This window comes from Protopterus annectens, chromosome 13.part0 (genome assembly GCF_019279795.1).
Source record: "Protopterus annectens isolate FY-2018-M chromosome 13.part0, PAN1.0, whole genome shotgun sequence".
Taxonomy (NCBI): Eukaryota; Metazoa; Chordata; order Ceratodontiformes; family Protopteridae; genus Protopterus; species Protopterus annectens.
Window position 1 is genome coordinate 761,368,817 of NC_056747.1, and position 15,464 is coordinate 761,384,280.

The 15,464-nt window shown below is 37.0% G+C and overlaps 1 protein-coding gene across 2 annotated transcripts in view; it reads left to right on the forward strand.

Annotated features, from left to right (window-relative positions):
* Positions 1 to 15,464, forward strand: part of ANKRD13B (ankyrin repeat domain 13B) — a 1,471,566-nt gene that overhangs the window by 1,203,174 nt on the left and 252,928 nt on the right. For both annotated transcript variants that reach the window (XM_044054460.1, XM_044054461.1), the window contains exon 8: positions 14,804 to 14,885. In XM_044054460.1, the coding sequence (XP_043910395.1) occupies positions 14,804 to 14,885 (82 nt within the window). The remainder of the gene's footprint in view (positions 1 to 14,803; positions 14,886 to 15,464) is intronic.

Below are 15,464 nucleotides of genomic sequence, written 5' to 3' on the forward strand. Positions count from 1 at the left end.
ACTGCCAAGGATTATTTTCTCTACCTTGTGCCCTTGAGTTCTGGGATAAGTTCAAGGTCTTCTTTGTCCCTGAGTAGAAGGTATATATGATTGTATCATGACTGTACAACATATTAAATGGTCAACAGATTGAAAATAATGTGCAGAACATTCATTTCACTGATAACACAAATACCCCAACTCCAGCAAATCAGGAAAGGAAAACAAATTCTTTTTCCAGTCTATGAACCTTAACCTTACTAAACTATTCAGACATTTTTGTTGTGTCTTTCGGCTTTTCCCGGTTAGGGGTCACCACAGCGGAACTCCGGTCCGCTAATGATTGGCAGTAGATTGTTACATGCAGAGTTGCCGGCCCTGATGCACAACCTTCAACGAAGGTACGCCCATTCATGCATGTCTCCACACAGAAGACACTCTAGCTGAGAATCGAACAGGACAACGTCTTACTGTGAGGTGACAATGCTACCGCAGCACCACCACCTCAGTTAACTACTAAACTATTCAGACTAACCATGCCTAAATAATATTAGTGTTAGAGAAAAGGTTTTTCTAAGGTGAGATGTATGATCAGGGTTAGGGGCAGCTAAGGTGGACACACACACACACACACACACACACACACACACACACACACACACACACACACACACACACACACACACACACACACACACACACACACACCTCTGTTTCCTGCAGCATGGTTGTACTTGGATATAATGCCCTTTGTTTTGGACTTTTTTCTGTGTTTACCTAGTCTATGATTTGATAGTTAGAACATAAGACATAGAGAAACATTAAGTAAGAGAGCACCGTCTTGGCTTATCTCCTGATCCCTTGATGGAAGACCCCTTTCACACTCCATTCTATCTCTGTACAATTGTAGGTTACATCATTCATTTCTACAATGACCACTTATACCCTTAAAATCCTAATTCAAATACTTTTATTCAGCAACATTTTGTGAACTTGTGACTAAAGGAGGAGAAGGTCAAGTCTTCCATCACATATAAATAAATATATGATACCAGTGCAGGGGAGTCCCTCTGAAATGAAGTGATCTCTTCCCTAAGCTGATGTATTAAGAGGTCAAGCTTGATCATGCAAAGTTAAGACATTGTCACAACAAGGGACCTTACATATCATAATGGAAACCATCCATCTTATCTTAATACATTCCCATAAGGGAAATTGTTTCATTACAAGGGAAGCCAAGCAAATCCTGTACACCAAAATAACCAGTTCTGCATGACTAACTTTCCCAGCCATCCAGTAAATTTGACTCTCTTACACTCTTATTCATAAACATAGTACACCATCCCATAAACTGTAGTTGCACTATGTTGCCGTTATGTAGTAATTTTGGGTGGTTATTCATTAAACTAAATGAAAACATGGTAGACAGGGCATTGACAGGCAAGCTGCTCCTATAAAGCAGACAAGGAACATGTACAGAGCTGATGCTGCCTGTTACAAGTAATTGATTCTGCATTTTATCATGTAGTTGTTTTCTTGGCAACATTGTCAGAATGGTGTTTATAGAGACATAAGAGAATATGCATTTCTGTTATTTTCAAAATTTTCTGATCATGCCTTGAACTAACACACCACGAATCTGCCAGAAAAAAAACTAATAAATAAACAAACTTGGCTGAATACTAGCCAGGAGCTCATGGAGAGTAAATTATTTATTGTAAAATAAAAATATAAATCTTATTGTATAAAATATGTATAAAATGAGTTAAGCTCTTTCGTCCTTCAAATAAGGATTTCATCAGAACTAAAAATTATGTTGCTTGCTCACATTTAAACACGATAGTAAATGAATTACCTAACCGATCATTGCAAAACAATTAATAACCATGCAACTTAATGTATTTTTTAAAACATTACACAACAGTATTTGTTGTAGAATATAAAATATAATATATAGTATTTAAACCATTTCTTGTCATTTACTACATCTAAAAATGTATGTAAATGGCAATGATTATTTAAAACATCCACTGGCAATAGAAATGGCATAATTCAAACCCGTTTTTTTGTTTGCATTCAAGCATACCTGCTAGAGCAATTCCTTATATTCTAAGGTTTGCTCCCAGGGAGCCAAGTTGTGAAATGTTTTAATGAAGTCTAATAATATTTATAGTGTTATGTCATATTATAGGGATTTTAAGTGGATGTTTTTAATAATCATTACCATTTACATCTATTTTTGGTTAGCTAATTAATTTACTGTGGTATTAAAATGTGAGCGAGCAACATCATTTTTAGTTCAGACAAAGTCCTTATTTGAAGGCCCAAAGCACTTAACTCATTTATACATATTTTATACAATGTTTTATATTTTTATTTTACAATAAATAGTTTACTTTCTGTGAGTCCCTGACTAGTATTCAGCCAAGTTTGTTTGTTTATTAGTCATGGCTTGAAATATAGTGCTTGTTCTGTGTAAGTGTGTAACATAATTTTTCATAGTGAGACTGATTTGGATCGAGCATTCTTTTCTTGTGGTTGTGGAGAGCCATCAGTGTAATACATATCAGAAACTTACTAATCTGTAGAATGTCAGATTAAAGTAGTTCCAAAGAAATGTTTAGGAAAAAGTAAAAAGATAATATATCTGTTTTTTTTTTTACTTTTCATCAGGAACAGAGTTTAGTTCAAAAAATGGAAAAGCAGAGTTACACAGAATTTGCAGGCTGACATTCAATGTACCATTACCATCTTTAATGTAGGGATTGTACAGTTTTTGTTTACTTGCTGGATTGTAGTTTGTGTATTATCCTGTGTCTTTGTGTCATTTCTGGTCCTAGCTCCTCCCAAGGCATAAGTCCACATAAGCTCTGCTGGCCTCTGCTGTACAGGGGAAGCTCATGTTACTCTGAGCCAGTATCTACAGAGTACAACTGTCCATTTTAACATGAAAGCTTCCATAGGTTTATATGGCACTTTGTATACAGTTTAGCGAAACAGCTGCCTTTCCAGCACATCTGTAATTTCGTTGTGGCAGGTATGTCTTACATACTCAAATAAAATAAAACAGCTGGTAGGAAAACCAAGAAAACTGTAATAAAACTGTTTAAAACCATAAACTAAAATAGCCAAGTATAACTTTTATTTGAACTTTGAAATGATACCATACACATTGTTGGAATTACATAAATCTGACAGATGCACCTTACATACTGGCCAGACAGCGGGGTACATATGAGAACTGTCAGCCTGCACACGGATTTATAGCAGTGCATCAGTTAAAAGATGTAGGACCGTACCACTTTACTTGTGGCCTGAGGTGATTCAGAAACTTTATATTCTCCCAGGCCATTCCTGTGTAGCACTGATGATGTCTGCACTGTTCGCATTAGGCACTCTGTTGTTGTTGATATGCCTTTGGTGGGATGATGATGCAGTGACAGTCTTGCTGGCAGATCGGTGTTAGGTTTCACTGTCATGTGCACGGTGCAGATGTTACCAGTTATGTCTGGGCATTCCTTTATTTTTAACTATGTGTTTAGGCTTTTGAATTATAATGCACCTGATGGTGGGGGCTCTGTTATGTTAATCCGAGCAGTTCATCACATTTACATGGGAATTGGGGACATGGGCATTTTATCCATAAACATATCTGTGCAGTTTTAACTGCATAAAATATGTATATTGTCTGTCATATATTCTGCATTTCAGAGGTTTATGATGAAACCTGATTTGAATGGTGATTTGCATACCTAATCCATGCTGGCATGCTCCCAGATACACAGTAGGGTTTGCAGCTTCTCTGAGGAACCAGACCATGTTTTTGAATTGTATAAGGCTCTTTGTCTGTTATTTTTAATACATACCAGCCATGCACAATTGTGGACAATGTTTATAAATCTTGTAAATCTTACCATTACTCCATTAAAGGTCAGACTTGATCATCTCCATTCCTGTAAGGTATGCTGTACCCTCCCACAGAATGGCAAAATGGGCTGTTATCTGCTATAATTAGGTTCACAGTAACCCTGTCAAGCATTTTAGAAAACCCCATGTCTCAGTTTTACCAGTGGGAATCATATCAAAGCAATGTCTTAATGCTATTACTCAGTGATGACGTTGTATAGTAGGAAAACCCACATCTTCAACAATTAGGTGGATGCCATTTGAATTCCATCTTACAAATTGGAAGTATGCCATCTTTTTATCCTCAGCATTCATTATATCAGTAACACTCTGATCATTTTTTGTCACCCAACATACCAAATAAGGAAGTATTGTGCTCTTCCCAATCACTTATCTACACCAAACACTTAAATTTGAAAACAAGACCCTACACCGATCAATAAATTAAATCAAACTTGAAAATCATGCATACTATTTTAAAGTAGGAAGTTAAATTTCTAGAAGAATCACTTCAGCATATTGAGTTTTATCAGTTTGCATAACTTAATCATCTCACCTAAGAGATCACAAATCATAGAGTATTACATTTACATAATGGCAATCAAAGATGCTGAGTTAATAATCCCAGTACACCATTAACTCGGTTACATTTCTCTGCTTTGACAACTGCAGATGAACTCAGGCCATTGTCAAATAAAAATTCAAGATCCGCAACACAATAGCAGGAAGAGTCTGACCCTTCACCTTTTACTATTATATATCATTGAACAGCTGAGTTCTTCCCCCCTACGTTTGAGATCTTCAAATCGTTATCATTTTCTTTTTAATAATCAATAAACTAACTAGAGGACATAATAGTCTTCACCTGGTTCTGACTAATATAGCCACTACATGTTCTACCTTTGTAGTTTCTAGATCCTTGGTTAAGTTTGACCATATACCCTTTTCTTTCAAAATCTCTAAAACCCCTGCAGTCAATAGTACTGTATTCAGAGATTTCATCTAGATAACCCTTTTCAAACTCTAGAATGAGCTATCCAGACTTACTTGTAACTGCAACAGACCTGATACTGACACTGACACAGCTGCTGTTTATGCTAAGTAATTCTATCCTCACTTAGAAGATAAGTGCTGCGGCCTGGTCATCCCTAAAAGAGCCAAACATAATGGGATGTTTAGGAGTAAATCATCCTGATGGTCCAACAGCTTAAACTCTATAACGGGGTGGCCTAATGGTTAAGGTGTTTGCATTGCAAGCACAAGGTGCAGGGTTTGAGTATCACAAGGGCTAATTGGCTAGGCTTAAAATGGCTCGCAAGGGCAGTTAGGTTAGTACAATCTATGAACCTATGAACCTAAGAGAAAAAAACATGTTCTTAAATCATGCAACCCATCTAAAATTATTCATATTAAAGATTGTATCAGAGTGGCAGTAAGGAACTAAAAGCTACTGTCATGGCTAGAATGGCAAATCATGAACTTAAATTAGCTTCTAAAGCCAAGTATAATTATATGTCCTTCTTTAGCTACATTAAGAAACTAAAAAATAACTCTCAGCAGTGTTCTGAACTTATCCAAAAATGTCACCACCCACTCAGACCCAGTAGACTTAGTAAATATACTAGCAGACAGATTTATTACATGCTTTATTCCTGTATCAGCTATCTTAAATTCACAAATTCCTATATCCCTTATACCTCCTAATATCAGAAACCTGTACATAAAGTGCTCTCAAAAGTGAAAAGTACTTGTTCCACGAGACCTGATAATTTTCCTGGATGCCTAACAAATAACTCCAAACATGTCCTTCTGAAGCCCTTCCTTAAATTATTTAACCTGAACTTTGCTACAGGGTTTGCCCATGAAGTATGGCGAACTACAGTGGCAATGTCCCTGCACACTGACCCAGGAAACTGTAGACCCATAGATGCATCATATCTGACCTCATAAAATATGATAGAAATAACCTTTTCAAGTTAAACCCACATCAGTTGGGTTTTGTCAAAGGGAGATTCTGCATACTCATTTTAATGAACTTTTACAAGAAGGTAACAGAGGCAATTGACAAAATTAATCATATTAATTCATTAAAGGATCTTCTTTATAAGTAAAACCAACATATTTAACCATCCTATGACCTTCCTATTTGATTTTGGAGATGGAAGGTTGAGAGCTACAGTGACCATTATGTTCACATAGTTTGTTTGGATCCGGCCATAGAATTTGGAATTATACCCCTTGCTGGCATTGTAAGCTAAGTGCATCAAATGTAGATGCATACATGGTGAGGTGAATAGCCAACTGTAAGATAGAGCCACATATTTAAGGTGGCAGGAATCTCATCAGAAAGTATGAAAGTAACTTGTGATATGCTCCAGGGTTCAGTACTGGGGCCCCTACTTTTCAGCGTCTACTTCTCTGATTTCCTGACCAGTAATCAGGACCCTTGGTTAACAAGTTTTCAGATGACAACAAACTGAGTGTTATGCTCAGATGTCCCTCTGATACTGATTCATTACAGTAAGAACTAACCCCCCATATACAAATGGTATACAGAAAAAGACTAAAATTAAATGAAAAAGTATAGCATTGTCACATTTGGTAAGCAGCTCTCTCCTTGAGTATACATTGTAGCAAATATTCCACTCCAAAATAATATACTAATAATAATAATATAAATAGTTGTGAATCCTAGAACCTAATTCCCTCTGTAAGGGTAATTTAAGGGTAATTCCCTCTGTTTCTACTACCATGTGGCAGCAGATATCAGAAAATCTTTCTGTTTAGCATAGCTAAAAGCTAAAGGCATATCATGCAGGTCAAAAGAAGGTATCAGCCCTCTATATGTAACCCTAATTAGATGAATTATTAAATATAGTGCCCCCCTTTGAAATTTACCTTTCTAGCCATATTAAACAACTGGAAAGGCACCAGAGGCTATCAACAAAGAATAGAAATAGTTTGTGCACTATCAGGAACAGCTTGAAGCATTATCCCTTTATTTGGTTTCTAATAGGTGCTTGCTTGTTGATCTATGCCTTGCATTCCACACCATTAGGGACCCTGTCCTTCTTGATATCATGTATCTTCACAAGTCAAATAGCTCCATTAATAACAGAATTAGAGACTTAAATATCCACCAGAATGTAAACAAAACACTCTGGAGAGACAAGTTTATTACTCAGTGCCTATCCCACCTGTGGAACAAACTTCCCTCTGCAAGTTAAACTAAGTGACAATGTAGCTTCCTTCAGGTTAAACCTGGATGATTGGATTGGTCCCAGAACTGATTTACCCGTCTTTAAAAGGGGGGTGTGTGCAGCGTGAGTGTAAGTATTAACAAGGAATAAATGGTCTTGTGACTCAACAGCCTTGTACTTCCTGTGATCCAGTAAATGTTCTTGTGACTCAACAGCTTTGTACTTCCTGTGATCCAGTAAATGGTCTTGTGACTCAACAGCCGTGTACTTCCTGTGATCCAGTAAATGGTCTTGTGACTCAACAGCCTTGTACTTCCTGTGATCCAGTAAATGGTCTTGTGACTCAACAGCCTTGTACTTCCTGTGATCCTATGATCCTGTGATACAAGCTGAGATACACTGTCCATTGTCAGTCCTGAATCAGCGAAAAGGTTCACACCAGTAGGAAGAAGACTTTCAAGATAACTGGCTACAATCATTTAAACTTTAAGTCCTTTAGTCTAGATATTTGTTTATCATCAAGGAATGGTGTTCATTGTTTGACTGTTTCAACAGAGTAATCATTTTCAAAGAATACTCTTAGCATGTAGCAAACTTGGACATCTGGCAGAATCTACTACTCGACCTACTAGGACTCAAACCACAACAGTGTGTTTTGGGTTGTCTGGTTATAAGACCCAATAAAATAAAAGTACATTGTTAGCTCTTTTCTGATTAGTATAGTTTGCCATAGTCTGCCTTGCATTTGTAACCTTCACAATCCTCCTCATTCTGGGACACAAATTCTTCTTCTTCTTACAAGTTTCAAAGTAAATGTCGCTAACGTCATATGTGAGTACTTAACATGATCCTTAATCTCATTATCCCTGTGACAGAGTAGCATCAGTGTAGATGTAGATCATCCACATTACCTTTGTCCAGATGCATTTTGGCCACACATTTCAGCAATGTATTGTTCACCTTTCGTAATTCTAGTTGTAGTTTTATTCTGAACTATATTATTCTACTAATATGTAACTGTGGCTGCTAACCATGTCTTGTCATCCATAAGTGTAATAAATGTTGTATGTGAACAGTAATCACATGTAAATTACAGTGTTTGCATAGTAAGCTCAGGCTGTAGCTGAATAGGGTCATTGCATTAGCATACTTATCCAGGTAACAGATGTAATAAATAAATAAGTCTCCAAAGACAGCTCTGTCACAGTAGAAAAGCAGTCAGTTCCACTCCCTTGCTCCTATTGCTGCAGTAAGGGGCTCCATCTTCACAGAATCCACAGGGACTTAAAACACGCAGGTTCTTAAATATGTATGCAATTGTTAGCAACATTGTGCTTTGCCAATGATTTACCATACCTGTATCAGTTTAACACACTCAGATTTTAAACATGTTCAATGAGGGAAAATAATTTTAATAATCAATGTACTAACAATTAACCACAGAACAGCTGTAAAAGATACCTTTCCTTTTGAAGCATTGTGAAATTTACCTTCCCAGAAAATTGTTAATATGTATATAAGGGGTTCTTCTGTCTGTCTCTTTGTCCTTTACCTACCTGAGATTACAATGCAGTGGGTCTAATGTGACACTTACTCCCATGGTGAAGTTACAACACTAGATTTTGACTTCAAGTAAGGACTAAGATATAGATGGATAAACCAAACTGAAGTCCTAATGAGCAAAGGTCAAATATCTGTGTAGCTTTGTATGATGTTTTGTAAAAGACAATACACAGAGCATAGAGGAATGCACACTGAATTGCAACAAATTACAATATTCTGTTTTTCAAAGTTTCAATAAATTATCAGTAGCCTTTTCAACATAGTTGATTTATAATAAATAAAGTAAATAAAATATAAATATTTAAATTCATAAATAAAATAAATAAAATATAATAAATAAAATAAACTGCATGAAACTATAATTCTAGGAGACACCAATATTAATTGGTTAAAATTAAACACCCCCTCCCCAGCACACAGCATAAACCTTCATAGTTTCACTCAACTCATCATTACACCTACTTATTGTCTATCAACAGACTCTGAATCTACCCTTGATTGGATACTATTATACAATGACCCCCCCCTAGGGTTACCACCTGTCCCACTACAGTCCGTTGTGTCCTGACAAAAAATTTAAAAAATGGCAAATGTCCTGAGATTTTAGAACAAAATTATTTCCTATATTTTATGTAATAGTTGCATAAAACACTTATCCTGTACCTAAAATACCTAAATGTTATAAGAAACAGAATAAACAACTAAAATGCTACAAGAATAAGCTTTTATTTAGGCAAAAAAGTTAAGTTATATCCTTCCTGTAAAATCTGATGTTTGTACTGGAAATGTCCCACTTTGGCCATTTGAAAAGGTGGCAACCCTACCCCCCCCCCCATTAATATTCCAAAACGTGCATGCTGATTGGTCAGCATGCACATTGTAAATCAGAGTTATAGTAATGGAAAAAGATCCGGTTGCCCGGACTTTTTCCATTAGTATAACTCTTTTTTTTTATAGCAACGTAAAACACAAGATCTCCATTGCTTTTTACAACCTGTCTCACTATGTTAAACGAGTTTAACATAGTGAGACAGCTTTAAAAAAAGTAAGGGAGATCTTCCTATCTCCGTTGCTTTTTTTAAAGGTGTCTCACTATGTTAAATGGGTTTACCATAGCAATACAGCTTTTAAAAAAGCAACTGAGATGCTCTGTTGCTTTTTTTAAAGCTGTCTCGCTATGTTAAACTCCTTTAACATAGCGAGACACTTTAAAAAGCAACGGAAATCTTGCTTTCTCCGTTGCATTTTTCAAAACTGTCTCGCTATGTTAAATGGGTTTAACATAGCCAGACAAAGCTGTCTCACTATGTTAAACTCCTTTAACATAGCGAGACAGTTTGTAAAAAGCAACGGAGATCTTGCTTTCTCCGTTGCTTTTGCCCACAGCTCTGATGTACTGCGTAAGCATACACATGCGCAGTACATCAGAACTGCCGCAGAATACAAGACAGCTGCGGAAGGGCAGCAAGGAGGCATTATACAATGCCATTATTTAAGAAAAGCAATTATTTTTTTTCTTAAGTAATGTCATTGTATAATAGCAATAACCCACTTCTGGGTGTGGGTAATGCTGGACTTACCCACGATTGTCTTTGTTTGGCCACTCGGGCTTTGCCCTCTTGACCAAACCACACCAACCGTGGGTAAATCCAGCATTACCCACACCCAGGCGTGGGTTATTGCTATAGTAACCCACCCCCAAAACTATATAGACTCAGGCACCCTACCAAATACACTAAGTGACCATCTCCCAGCATATACCTACAGGACTCACCCTCAAACAATTAAAACACACTCATATAGAACCTCCAGGAACCTTGCCCACTTTAACAAAAATAACTTCATAAATATCCTAAACTCCCATAACTGGAACCCATTAAAAACACTCCCGTTAGATGAAGCAGTTGACTATTTCAACAAACTTTTCTTAGATTCTCTTAACAGCCTAGCTCCAATATGTACTAAACGAACTAAAACTAATCATGCCCCCTGGTTAACAAAACAAACCAAAGAAACTATCTGTCTTAGAAACAAAGCATAGAAAATATGTCTCAGAGATAGAACAACACAAAATGAACTACACTACAAACAACTCCGCAACAAATCAAAAAAGCTAGTTTTACAGGATAAAAGAGATTATTTCTCCACTAAACTGTCTACCTTTCATAAAAATCCCAAAAATTTTGGAAATCTGTCTCTTCTTTACTTAACCCAGGCACCATCCAAAACCCATCCCCTACACTTGAAAAAACACCACAACAAATTTCCCAAGAGTTTAACACCCATTTCATCTCCACCATTCAAAAACTACTCAAAGACTACCCAAATAGCACAAACTCACACCCTCCTTTATCTAGTGAACACACCCCTCCTCTGCAGACTACACTAATACTCCTCCTACTAACTCCTTCACTATCCAGCCTGTACCAACCTCCTTGATCTTGAAACTCTTAAAACAACTCAAACCTTGCTCACTATCTACAGATAATCTTCCACCAGAATATCTACAGCTAGCAGCTACCGCAGTAGCATACCCAGTTACCATTCTCATAAATCGCTCTCTCTGAATCCTATGGAAAAAATCCATTATTACCCCACTACATAAAGGGGTAAACTCCCAGGAGCTTTCTAACTACCACCCTATCTCTATACTCTCACCACTATCAAAAATCTTGGAAAAATATATCCATTCACAACTAATTAAATACCTATCCTTTAATGCTCTTCTATCCCCTACCCAACATGGTTTTCATCCAAGGCATAGCACTATCACTGCCCTACTCTCTTTCACTGACACTATCAACAAAGCTTTAGATGTAGGGCATCCTACCTCAGTAATCTTACTGGACCTATCTAAGGCCTTTGACACAGAGTCACATACCAAGTTAATAAATCAACTATCTAAACTAGGCTGCTCCCCAAAATCCATCAATCGGTTTACCTCTTACGTACATAACAGGGAACAATCAGTAAAGTGGCTAAATGTACAATCCAATTACCTACCCAGCAGTACAGGAGTACCACAAGGATCCATTTTAGGTCCACTATTGTTCAATATTTTCATCAACGACCTGCATAAAGCCCCTCTAATCCAGAAACTCATCCAATACGCCAGTGATTCAACACTGATATCCACCTCCGACAACTTCTCAGATCTCCTTACAGTCACACAGCAAGCTTTTACCTCTATCGAATCCTGGCTTATTAATGCACAACTTATGCTAAACCCCAAAAAAACAAAACTTTTACTTTTCTCTACAAAATCACTTAATACTGACTTCAAAATCCTAGCCAAAGATGGCACACAAATAGAAGTGGTGCAGACAGCCAAACTATTAGGAATAACAATAGATAACAAACTCACCTACAAACTTCACATCCTAAATGCAATAAAGAAAACCCACTTCAAACTAGGAAAACTTTATCATCACAAACTCTACATAGATAAATATACCAAAACAAAACTAGCCAAACCTTACTCATCCCTTCCCTTCTATATGGCAGCATCATCTTTACTAATCTTCACACAACCTTAATAATAAATTACACTCCTGTAATAACAAAATAGCCGATTTTGTCTCTCAAAAAACAAACCGTTCTCATCACTGCCAGGCAATCACTGAACTAAAATGGCTAGAATTCTCCCACCAGCTGCATTATACCCAACTAACCTTGGCCCACAAACTAATCTATAAACCTAATGAATGCACTGCCCTCAGTTCAATCCTACAAACGTACACCCCTAGAAGAACACTAAGATCATCCAGCAAACTCATGCTTTCTGTAACAAAACTCAACAAAGGAGCCGGGCAATGCCTCTTCTCACATTCCATCGCCAGACTATGGAGCAATCTACCATCTGAAATAACTGAAATTGACCACCCAAAAAACTTCAAAGTAGCCCTAAAAACTAATTTCCTAAAGAATCCATCCTGCACCTGCCTTAGTTACAAGCCCCCTTAAACAGCACATTTCACCAAACACTGTATACCCTCTCTTCACAAAAACTAATCTACACCTACTAACAGAATCGCTATACTGTCACCAAGGTAACTACTGTACCATACTCCTTGCTTTTTCTACTGATGTAACAGTTTAACCTATGGAATGATTCCCAGTGCTTACTATTATAATCCTATAGAACTGTAAGTAGTAATATGTTTTACTGCCTGTCATGCATGTAGTACTTTTTCATTTTTATTGTTAACACATTGTTTGTCTCTGTAATGCATTGTGGGGCTTTTCTCCCAGACCTTCAATGAAAATGGGTCCCTGACCCAGTGGACTTTCCTGGTCTACAAATGATAATAAATAAATAATAAAATAAATAATAATGTACTTTTAGTGGCTTTCTTTTGAGTTAGTGAAAACTTAAGTGCATGTGAAACAGGAATGTTACAGTCTAAGCATGCATAAAACAGAAACTTTATGTTATGTATTTGTATTTGCAGCATAGTCCTCAGATAAACTGAAACTTAAATGTTGTTAAATCATATCCTGCTGTTGGGAGACCTGTGTTATCACTGGGCTGTCATGATCCTAGACTGAATAAAAGTCAGTACTGTCCAGTTGTATGTACTAATGGTTATTTGTTTATTCATTTATTCAGCCATTATCCGCTTAATCCAGTTCATGGTTTTTCATGAACCTGAAGCCCTTCCCTTCAGTGAGTGTAAGACAAGAAAAAAAATCTAATAATCCTGTATAGACTTCAACACACACACGTACACACAAGCACACACGTACGCACGCACACATACACACACACACACACGCACACGCATGTTGGAGGTTTGGCCTTTCGCCTACAGCATGTGTTTGGAATGTGGGTGGAAACTGGAGCATCTCACAGTAGTATATATATGGATACATGGGGGGTACACAGACTCCACAAAGAAGGTACCTCATCTAAAAACCAAACTAGAAAACTAAGCTAATTAAGGCAATAGTGGGATGCTCATGACTGGTCATCAAGGATTTTTTTTATTTATTTGCATTTACTTACCTGGAAAGTCCAGCTGGGCTTAGAACCACTTTTCAACAGAAGTATGAAGACAAAAACTCCACTTTTACAATATTGCAAATGCAAAGCACAGAAACACAACTCAGTTGTATATAATGAAGTAATATCTTACAGAAGTAAAATCCATTTACGTACAGTGATGCCAAAGCAGGCTTTCACTCCAGAGTACATTATATCACATACATGATTTTGAGGTTCCATTAATACATCATATAATTGTAATATGTGGGTGATAACATTGACAGTAAGCAGAAACATACATTTTTTATGTACTGGCACACTACATAAACATTGAATAATTGTAGACTTCAGAATGATCAAGAGAATAAGAGTGTGGACTGAGCATATTAACAGTGAAGGAAGTGGGGGAAAGGAAGGTGAGATGAGGATGTACGTTTAGAAACAGAAATGATTTATATAATCACAGTACTTTTAAGCATTCCGCTGTCCACTGATCCTAACTAACTGAATGGTCACTCATTGAAAATGTTTACATGGTGGGTACAAGCCTGCTGAACCCCAGTGCATGGGGCTTTTTGTTTACATGGATAGCCCTGTGCAACCCCTCAACTGATATCACTAACTCCAATGTAACAAAGTCTAAGTGTAGCTTAGAATAAGTTTCAGTGAGAGCCTGTGCAATAAAATATGCTTGATGGAGAAAATGTTTTTTAAAGTGATTCATTTACATAAACAATGCCCCATGATCCATTTATGATGTAATATAATGCATCTCATGCTGTAACTTAAGAGAATTGGAATATAGAATCAGTGTGATATTTCTAGCAAATTCGGTGAATGTGTCATTATTGCATTACATCTAACAGAAACAAAATCACCATGCCCCTGTGTAGAGCCTCAGCCGTCCTGTGCTTAATGCATTGAGGTGCAGAGACCCTGTTTCATTACGAGCTGGCAGTGTCTAAAAAGAATAAGAATTCGGGGAAAGGTTACCAGAACTATAGAAGTGATGCAATGCAGGTTCAGTGGGCACAATTACTCATGCTTGTATTTTGTACACTGTTTTTTTTTCAGGTCATTACTGAAAATAGGCATATGTATAAGAGTTTACCATTTGACAAATAATTTAACAAATAGTGCAATATTTTCATTTTTATTCTTGCGGATATAGGTATATTGTGCTTCCAATGTTGAATTAATTACAAGAACGCGGACGGAACATCTCTTAGATCAGCACAAAGGCAAAAGCAAAGGTAATTTCTCCGTATCACTATATTTACTAATCACAGTTTCCTGGATGATGTCGTGATGTGTATTTCTCTAGTGTGTAGATGGTGTATATCCCCCACCTTTTTCCTGTTGCTTAGAAAAATGATACAAATGTAAGGATAGGAGCTATATCGTTGGATGTCAGGTTCGAGCTCATGTGCATTTGGAGAGCACCTTTGAATTAGAGCTTTAAAATATGAAATTAGTTTTCTGAATGCTCTGAAGCCAAAAAAAAAACATTAGTTATCTTGCAGATGTTGATGGCTCAATAGGGTTTTAGCAGAAGCTGGGTCAAGGACAACAGGAGCCTCTTACTTATTTGCTTAGCAGACTTTATATTTCCAGATTCATGTGGCAATGCAGTTCAAGTCAACACACAATGATACAAGACCCAAGACTGAGCTATATTTGTCAGTTAAGCCATGCTATGAGCATGTCTCTCGAGCTTTGTATTTATTACAGTCTTCTTTGTCACTGAGCATAACTTAAAGCCTGAGCTTAATTTGTTAGTAGGTGGGCTGGGAAAGTGCTAGGTGTGACTTGAATATAATAAATCAGTTTCT